Raw genomic sequence first — 9,980 nt, forward strand, 5'->3', positions numbered from 1 at the left:
TCAAAGAGGGTCGACCCTTCTTCACGTATGTATAAACGTACAAACTGGTTATTTTAGGGGAGGAGGGGGCCATTCCACTCACCCGAAATTTACGACTGCGCTATTGATGTGTTTGCTGCGAATATCTCTCTCTTCCTTACTTTCATACGTTAACGGGAGGTACAGCGATACCTAAGCTAACGAACTGCGCATATATTATTTAAAAACTAACTTCAAAAAATAAGAAACGCAAAATATCGAAGGCGCATCGGTCACCCACATGCCGCCAAACCCACGTTTTTGTTTGCCTCTGCTGCCCTCTTGCGTCGAGACAATGTACCAGCCACGGTGCGGCTGAGTGTCGCGTCTGTAGATGGCGGCACCGGCATTGAACAAGTGATGTGGTATAAGAACCCGCGATTTTCACCTGGCGATCTTGCAATCACTGCAATTCAAGTCACTTGTAACGCCCATTCATTGCGGTTGAAAAAAACGTCTCACAGAAACCAAAAGCACGAACGAAGAGCTTGACGTCACGTGGTCAGCGTTTCTCCAACACACTGAATGAGCGCTAAGAAAAGCACCGCATGATTGAAACGTCCTAAACATATTGTCCTGGTATACATATTGTCCGTATACGTCCTGGTCCTCCTTGTGCGTAACAATATTAAAGAAAAAAAGAAGACTACCAGAATGGTGACGCATGTAATGAGTCGCCATCAAATCACATGCTCCAAGGATTTAGTCAGATTTTCTTTTATTTCGGACGGGGGTCCGATATCATTTTTTATATATAATTGTGCGTGGGAGTTCACTTTACACATATAAAATGTAAAGCTTACAGCTCGAGGGGAGGTTAAACATCCCCTCTGGCTGTGCGCCAATCACCTCTTTATTACTGCAGTCAACTGGGAATCTCCTCTTATTTTGCCTTTCTTTTTTCGTATGTATATTTATTACTCTAAAGAAAAACAAAGTCAGCTGACCCAGCGAGCAAAGTGTGTCCGACCTTAGTACGTGTATGTATTTTTTATCAAAGTACTCTTAGTGCAGCAGGCCGAAATCACCCAAGCTCATACCGCTGACCCTTCGTCCAGCCACCTTTTCTTTCTATAATTTCTATAGGTTTATACTAATAACCTATATTTATATTATATTTTTACCTACCCGGCTTGGACCTGTGCAATGCTAGCAGTATTGACTAAAGAAGTTGTTGACGCAAAAAAAGAAAAAGATGGAGAGAGAGTCAAAATGTTGCGAGTGCCATCGCAGCTTTAACCCTGTCCCCCGACGAAAAAGTTCAAAAAGCAGTCATTGCATTGGCAGAAGCGATCGCAGCATACAAGCGGCAAGCTCTGAACCCCTGAAAAAAATATCAACAAGTGCCCTCCTCCTCCAGGTAGCAGTCCTGAGCCTCTAGCAAGTGACGTCTCTTACTGACTGTCAACAGCTTAAGTACAGTGATTCACAGAAATCTTGATAATTCCGCATCTGGTTGTCCTACTTATTTGTTCAGAAAACTGTCGTGCCAACGTGACGGCGAGTGCGGTATTGTACCAGCAAGTGCTCAGGGAGCTACTTCGCTGATGGAATGCGTATCCTGAGGCACAATAGCTTCTCTTCGATAAATGCGTGCGTCGGCTTTTAACAGTATATTGTTTACAACAAAGTCTAGCCCACCCATCAAGGCGACTTTGTTGTAGAAAGGGTGGACAACGGAATTTATGCGTATGTCTGAGGTGGGGTCTTGCGTATTTGTCACAAACGAGCGCTCAAGAAAGCGACCGCCTCTGAAATCGTGGCGACTGCGACGATACCAGGTGCCAGATTGTCGCGCCAGGAGCCAGCGTAAAAGAAGAAAACAAGCATCAAAGTACTCAGGTGCACTGCTTCCCGTCCTCAAAAGCGTGTCTGCGCCGACCAACTTCCTCGCATCTGTCACCGAGCGATCTCTGGATTAATCTCGAAGGAAAGAGGCGCGTGGCGATGCAGAGTTGCGTCACCGTACGAGAGAGTTCCTGCCCTTTCCACAGCTTTGACGGTGCGGCGTGCCGCGGAGACGACTAGACACGTCTAGAACCTAGGTTTATATATAAGCAAGCAGCGGATGGTGGTGATGAGGAAATTAAAGAAGTTCTGAGCCAGCGTGCGTAAAGCCAGAGATGGGAGTTTTTCCGCCGTCGGGCGAAGGCTTGCGTCTTCAGTGATAAATCAGATGACATGAAGTTTTCCACCTGCGGGCGAAGGCTTGCGTTACAAGCAGGAGAAGAGTGTGTGTTTAGCGCCAGCGGGTGAAAACGCGTTCCGCAGTTTCAGCGCGTGAGTGGTCGACCTGTTACCGGCGAAGAAGTTTTCCTATTCGAGTGCGAACATTTGACGAGGCTAGGTTTCCTGGAAGAGAAACTTCGAGGGCAGCGGAACGAAAGCAGCGCTGAAATTAGAGTGAGTGGTTCCTGGAAGAAAATCATTAAAACTTTGTTTAAAACTTTGGACTGAATAAGTTTGAATAAATTTTTAGCCTTTAAGTGTCTTGATTAGTTCGCGAGATTGCATTGTAGCGCGTGTCGTTGTTTGTGTCCGTTGTTTTCATTACTGTATATCATGCTGTGTTCTGTAGCCCGTTCTGTGATTGGTGACGTATTGTATTGGATTATTACCGAGTGTGCATATGTGTGCGTTGTTTTCTGCCGTATTTGAGAATATCATTTTTTGTCTGTTATCAAATCTCGGCTCTGACTCGTTGTTTGCACCACAGCGTTGGATGGCGCGCGAAAGAGGACCAAATATAAATTGCATGTGCTTTCGTGGTGTAGTTCGGGGGACTGATAGGTGAGCCATTGGAATTAGCCCGGTGATTGCCTCCCAAATTCACGGGAGCAGTAACAGTATTGAAGAGATAAAAGCAATGCATGCTCTACGTACCTTTGTCTTTCATGCCGGTATACTTGGTTATTTTGATGAAAAGCAGTCACTCCAGAGTAGCATTGAAGCAAGCAACACTGCTATTATTACATGAGTTGTACTTAGACCGAACGCAGATATACACTGATGGGTCCGTCTCGCCCAGCAGCTCATCAGGTGCCGCTGTAATTGCGGCTGCAGAAATGACAATCAAGTTTAAGTTGTCGCATATGACTGCATCTACGGCATCAGAGCTTGCTGCTATAAGGGCTGCTTTACAATATCTCGTTCAAGAACGTCCAGGAAAATGGGTCATATTCTGTGATTCGAAGGCAGCGCTTCAGAGTTTGCAGTCTGCCATGCGTAGGAGGAGTCATGACCAACTGGTACAAGAAATAAGATATTGCCATCATGAAGCTCTAGCACGAGGGCGTGATATTATATATCAATGGCTGCCTGGACATATCGGTATTACCGGAAATCAATTGGCCGATGATGCAGCCCGCTCAGCCCATGAAGAAACCCGTGTAGTCCCGATTCCTCTATCAAGAAATGATGCAGCAAGACAACTTTACCTGCTGGCTCGAGATCTCACACGCACGTTCTGGTCGTCTACCAGCTTCCAAAGGTGTCAATTTTATGAACTGGATCCTTCGCTCAAGCTAAAGCTACCATCACAACTTTCCCGCTCCGATGCGACACTGTTACGCCGCCTTTGGTTGGGTGTTGCATTTACAAAGGTGTACTCCTTTCGCATTGGTATGGCAGACACTCCTACATGTGACTACTGCGGAGCTGAAGAGACCATCGAACACGTCCTGTGCAGCTGCGCTTGCTACGACACACAGCGATGCCAGCTCCGGATGGTTTTGAATCGACTTGATTCCGGACCATTTTGTGTGCAGAAGATACTAGGACCTTGGGCATCTGCCTCAGTTGCGCAGAAAGCAACTAAAGCACTGCTACTTTACCTTAAGTCAACAAACCTGAGCGACCGCCTGTAGACTGTGTGTGCTCCCCGAGTGTGCTCGTGATTGTGTGTACCTTCTCATCTTTCTGCAACCTCTTTTCTCCCCTTTATCCCTTCCCCAGTGCAGGGTAGCAAACCTGATGTGCGTCTGGTTAACCTCCCTGCCTTTCCTTGCATCTTTATCTCTCTCTCTCTCTCTTGATCATTACTGTTTTTTGTTTGTCGACAGTGTCACACAGCCCACTCACAAGTGACTTACAAGTCTTCGATAGAAGATGAAAAAAAAAAACACGCTCTTTAGTGATTTTATCACTGTAAGACCCCTAGTGAAGGTTTTTGACTCAAGAATAATTGAAACAGACAAACGTCAACATCGTCTATATTCTTGAACTGCTCGAAAACAAAATATAGTGCATCGTCACTGGTCAGTGCAAACTGGAGAGTCCACAGCACTGGGGCGATGTAATTAGTCCATGTGACGCTCACTGCACAACACCTGGTGGGAGTTTTTTCGCCGTCGGCGAAGGCTTACGTCTTCAGTGATAAATCAGATGACATGAAGTTTTCCATCTGCTGGTGAAGGCTTGCATTACAAGCAGGAGAAGAGTGTGTGTTTAGCGCCAGCGGGTGAAAACAACCTCCCACGTGTAACAACCCAGACGCCCTTGGAGTTGGACACGCAAGCATGTAGTACATGTGCGTGGAGGGCAACAGAGGTGCTTGCTTGTGACACGTATGAAGCGGCCTCGGTCTAAAGGGCCCCGACACCACCCACAGATTCAAATTTAGTCGTGGTGTTTCAGTTGTGCAAAAGTCTTCAACAAACCCGTAGCCGCGATAATTTTTTTTTGAATCGGTGCCGTAATAGCGTAGTTACGTTGGATGATAGAAAAACGGGACTCGCCCGTTTCCTTTCTCGCTTAGCTCCGTTCATTGGCTGGTCTACCCTTCTGCGCTCCTCTTCGCAAAGCCGGATGGGGCGCTTACCTAGAAGTAGACAAACCGCTGTTTTTGTGGATAACGTGACGCAGGCGCGAATGGTGAGGTCAAGGTGAATGCTGGGGATTACCGAAAGCCCTGGAGAAGACAAGATACTGTTACCTGAAATTCTTAGTGCGCCAGTGGCTCATACTGTTTGACATTGTTCACCGAGACTACATTCTGAACGGGATGCGCACGTTTACTTGAAATGTAAAAAAAGCTGTCGAAGGTGTCTACGGGTCCCTAAGAAGTCAGGAAGTTTTCACCGAGACCAAATCGTCACACCGCGGCTCCTGAATCATATTGTTTTCTGTACAACACGCACGAACAGGTGCACTGGTACTGGCGAGGTGAATTTACACTGCGCAACACAAAACCATATACAGTGTTATATAAGCGGTTGAGCAAAAACTTTTAAACCACGGAGACACGTGAAATGTATCGCTTGTTGAAGTATCGTGGTTGGTTCCGTTTCGATACCGCGAGCAGCCACAAACCACTTCGGTACTTTGACAAAGGGAAGCCAGAAAAGAAACAAAAAAAAAGCAGAACAAGGCGAAGACAAAGGTTGCAATAGCTGCTTTTCGTCATCCACCATTCACCACTATATAGTATCTCCTCACCTCACGATCAAGGAGGGTATCACCCTGACGAAGTGCTAAAAAAAGGTAATGATAATAATGATTGTTGGGGTTTAACGTGCCAAAACTTCCCTATGATTATGAGAGACGCCGTAGAGGAAGGCTCCGGAAATGTTGACAACCTGCGAAATTTAGGCACACGGGCCTCAAACATTATCGCCTCTACAGATAAAAAAGATAACCAACAATGTAGTTAAATTACTGTGTCATAACCTTCGGGTCTCCACACGCAGCATCACGTTAAGGCGTCACAAGTAAGGTTGCAAACATGCTCACTATTTTGTCAGATATTCTTTAAAATGCAACAAAAGCACTAAAACGGAATGCCATCTCCCACGGCAAAGCTGAGCGCTTATACGAAAAATCAACGAAAAGAAGACATCGAACCTGGAGCGCGAGTGTCGCGCAGTCAGTGCCGATATTTTACATTCTTGCAATTTCGCGAGCAGTTCCTTGAGGTGACTGACCACTTGCTCGCTATAGGCGGCACAGCTCCGACCAGCACCGTTGTGCCGATGGTTGACTCGGCAGACTCCGACAGCGCACTTAGCGTGTGTATGCGGGGAAAAGAAATTACGTCGCAGGCTGTCAGAGGTAACAATCCGGGAGGCACGAAGTTTCGAAGAAGAGGCGCTGCAACCAGGCTCCGCTAGCAGGCAGTAGCAGCGGTGCCAGTGCGGCGAGTATTCCGTGCGTTGGGGCGCCGCTGGTCTGCTGACGGCCCGAGAGCGGAGGAGCGTCGGGCCTCGAGTGAGGCACGAAGTGCTCGGGCAGGCAGCGCGGCAGAGTGTCCAGCGACACCTGGGCCGCCGACGCGTTGAGCAAGTGCGCGGGCGACGAGCAGAAGCCTCGCCTGCGCAGGGACTCGGGAGCCCAGCGGAGTCGACAGTCGCAGGGAAGCCAGTTGCCCGAAAGCAGCACGTGACTCACGGACGCCTGCGAGGGGGCATAAAAGAGACGTCGAACAATTCGATCAGTGGTGTTGCGACTTGGAATGTAGGGAAAAATAGAGAGAGCCGCGTACGAAGAGCGTAGGTTGAAGATCATAGCGATGACGTCGGTCCTCAAAAGACCTCGAGCATCTTTATTCGCTCGCACAGTGCAGTATGCAGAAAGATAGAGAGGTCGGCGAGTTGTAAACTATCCATCATTCCATCATGTTCACGCTGGCATTTGAAAGTATGCAATATATAGCGTCACTAGCGAAAGTTGATAAATCTCACAGTGGCGGCTCCACCCACATTTCTTTCTCGCGCGTTTTCTCACTCACCAAGCGTCATGTCGCAGTAACAGTGGTGTTCTCGGCATTGTGAAATTGTACTTTACTAATACGCGAAAAATCGTTTTGCTCTTTAGTGTCCCATCAAGACATATCCCGTGCGGATGCTAGAAAACTAGCGCGCTCTTTCGCTGACATCATTTCCGTCACGGACATGACGTAGGCAAGTCCTTGGGGGAGCCCGGCATGGAACACTTCCATGTTAAAGAATGTTTCGCGCAATACAGACATTAAACCGCCGAATAGAATGTGCGTCGTTTTTCTGCTGGTCATGCACGTGAGACGATCGTCGAAAGCACGAGACCGTCGACCACAAACCTGGTCGAGCGCGTCGAGGGCTCCGGGCAGCACGCTCCCGAGTCGGTTGCCGCCGATCCTGAGCTGGCCTACGGCTCGCATGCCGGCGAACGCGGCCGCGCGCACCGCCTCCACGGTGGAGCCCTCTAGCGTGACCCGGCGAACGTGACTGAGGCCGGCGAAGGCGCCAGAGTCTATGAGGCCGATCTCGGCGTCCCGGATGAGCAGCTCGCCCGCGTGCTCAAGACCACGAAAGGCGAACTGAGGAAGACGCTTCAGGCGAGGGGCCTCGATAGACACCAGGCTCACGTTCCGGAGACCCGCGAAGGCGTCAGGCTGAGGACAGACACGCCAGAGCTTAGGAGGCTTGATGAAGTTCAAGCAGAAAACGAGAAGGGCGGTGATAAGCCTGCTGTCATGTTTACACCGCACAACAGTCCGTGCTTAAAAATTAGTCTGTGTATTACACCTTTCCTCTTTCTTTAAATCGTGCTGAGCGATAGTCGGGACACCCTGTGTACACGCCGGCAGAGATTTTATGCATTAACAAAGAACTTTCTTTATATATTTGCCCGACTGAGATATTGCTCCTGTTCGATTAAAGGTGCATTCATTGCTTGGTTGAATTCTGAAGGGAATGTGGGTATTATAGTAGAGACATACTACCTCACAACTACGTTTTTGTTTTTATAGGATTTTAAAGGGCCTTTATGTGTAAAGAGTGCATTTATAGATGTGTAATTATTTCTTATCTTTTCCACGCTCTACGTCTACACTTTGTATATTTCACTGTATTGAATCTATGTACTTATGCTCTAGACACACACGCTGAGTGTTGTGCATTATTGTGGTCTGGGCGGGGATCGGTGCATTGTCAGGCATTCAGTTGCCTTTTCACCACCCCTTTCCATTCAACCACTGGATAAGTGATGTATGTTTAAAACTATGATGATGAATAAACTTCAAAACTTCAAACTTCAAACCTCCATGGCGGCGAGGCTCCGAGGTAGTCTAATGGAGCCGATCCGGCTGAGGTTGGCGAATGCCCGCGATCGCAGCAGTTCGAGCGGGTTGCCCTCGAGTGAGATGCTGCTCAGGTCGCTGCTTCCGGCGAAGGCGAACGGCTCGACGCGGGCGATGCGGTTGAAGCCGAGCTGAAGCATTCGCACCCGGCTCAGGCCGGACAGAGACTGCGCCACATGAATGCCGACGACGAGAGTCAGGCCTCGTGCACAGTTTTATCAATTATAGAGGCACTGACACACGTTGAAGACTTGGCTAAAAGAGACATTTTTCGGTGTTTTGTAATGCACCACTAAAGCTCTACCGAAGCCAGAAGACGTGTAAAACATATTTCAGTTTTGAATATTTTAGTCACCCAGCATCTGCAAGTCAGCGACGCTTCATTGTACATTATCATGACTACTTAACGAAATTCGCTACGCTTGTGAACTCTGCGTCCTGCTTGCCATCTGAATTGCAGAAATCGCGTTTGGAGATAATGGATGACAGTTCACACATCGTTGTTTACATGCACCACGTGCGTCTGACAACAGATGACAGAGCTGCTACAAGTACTTCGCGAGTTCCTGACTCCTCGTGACGTCAGACTGAGTTTATACGTCAACACGAGATCCCCCACTCACTATTGAAACCGAAAGCGGGTTTTCAAAAATAGCAGAATGCAAATTAACCAGAAGTAGCTTTCAGAAATAGCGGAATAAAAAAGAAATCACAGCAGATCCACGGTGTGCATGATGATGAGTGGGTCGAAGTGTCCGTCCATTCGCTCTTGATTTCGTCTGCCCATGCGTCCGTCCGTGCGTCCGTCCATGCGTCCACCAGTCCGTCTGACCATGCACCCATCCATGCGTCCGTCCGTCTGTGGTTCATGCATACGTCCGTCCGTGCATCTGCCTGTCGATCTGTCCATCCGTCCATCTAGTGAACACTACAAGTACCACCGTCTAGCATCTTTTTATCATATGTTCAGCATATAGAAGTACCGCCATCCAGCAGACTTTCCAAGGACTAAACAAGAGGTGGCACTCACGCACTTTCTTAAGGCCTGTGCTTCGTGTCTACTTCCCACCTTTCACCGCCTCTAGTTCATGACTATACACTAGTTCACTATATTCATCATGGCACTGTGGCCTGATCCTCGCTATACCTTGCTAAAAACCAAAGAAGTTACGCCCAGCGAGTTTAACGTGGCAACCCTTTCTAGTCAGATAGTGCTGAAAATGCGTCTTTCTGTACTAGTTTTTTTTAGTAAGCAGTAAATTCAAGGCAAATGCTATTGGACATTAAGTCACCAATACTCGTCTCTGTATGTTATTTCATCAGAAACAACAATCTTTTTATTTACGATTAACGTGCACCTGTCTCCTCCTCAATTTAAAAGTGTGCGCTCGTGCTGCTTGCTGCTTGCTCCTCCTCCTAATCCTACTCCTCCCCCACTCCTCCCCCACTCCTACTCCTCCCCCTACTACTACTACTACTACTACTACTACTACTACTACTACTACTACTACTACTACTACTACTACTACTGCTACTGCTATACATCGCGGACGCATGACCCACGGCATAGGGAGCTTCGGTCCCCCAAAAAATTCAATGCGTCCCGAAGCACCACGATACTCTTTTTAGGATTCCCGGCTCATGTTCTTATTTATAGCCATAATACGATTTTAAGGTTTGCGTAAGTAGACTTTGAAGACAAGAGTGAATGATTCCACATCCCGTGTGCTCAGACGCCAGTCTGTACAGCCTCACACGACGGTTCGATGTTCTAAAGGCTCCAATCGATCAATCAATCAATAACTCAATCAATCGAAATTTGCGTGCTTTGGAAGGCATGGCATAGATGTAGCGAAACTGCCATGCCTTACAGAAAACATTCAGCCTAATATGCTATCGAGGGAACAAC

General features: G+C 47.8%; 1 protein-coding gene across 1 annotated transcript; it reads right to left on the reverse strand.

Moving 5' to 3' along the window:
* Positions 1 to 4,213: 4,213 nt before the first annotated feature.
* Positions 4,214 to 8,238, reverse strand: LOC142795303 (uncharacterized; the record flags this gene model as incomplete). The annotated part of the gene is made up of 3 exons (XM_075886035.1): positions 4,214 to 6,408; positions 7,070 to 7,384; positions 8,032 to 8,238. Coding segments are annotated over 3 exons (870 nt in total), but the record flags the coding sequence as incomplete, so codon positions are not given.
* Between the last annotated feature and the right edge of the window lie 1,742 nt (positions 8,239 to 9,980).

The sequence above is a fragment of the Rhipicephalus microplus genome, unplaced genomic scaffold, assembly GCF_043290135.1.
Source record: "Rhipicephalus microplus isolate Deutch F79 unplaced genomic scaffold, USDA_Rmic scaffold_614, whole genome shotgun sequence".
Lineage (NCBI taxonomy): Eukaryota > Metazoa > Arthropoda > Arachnida > Ixodida > Ixodidae > Rhipicephalus > Rhipicephalus microplus.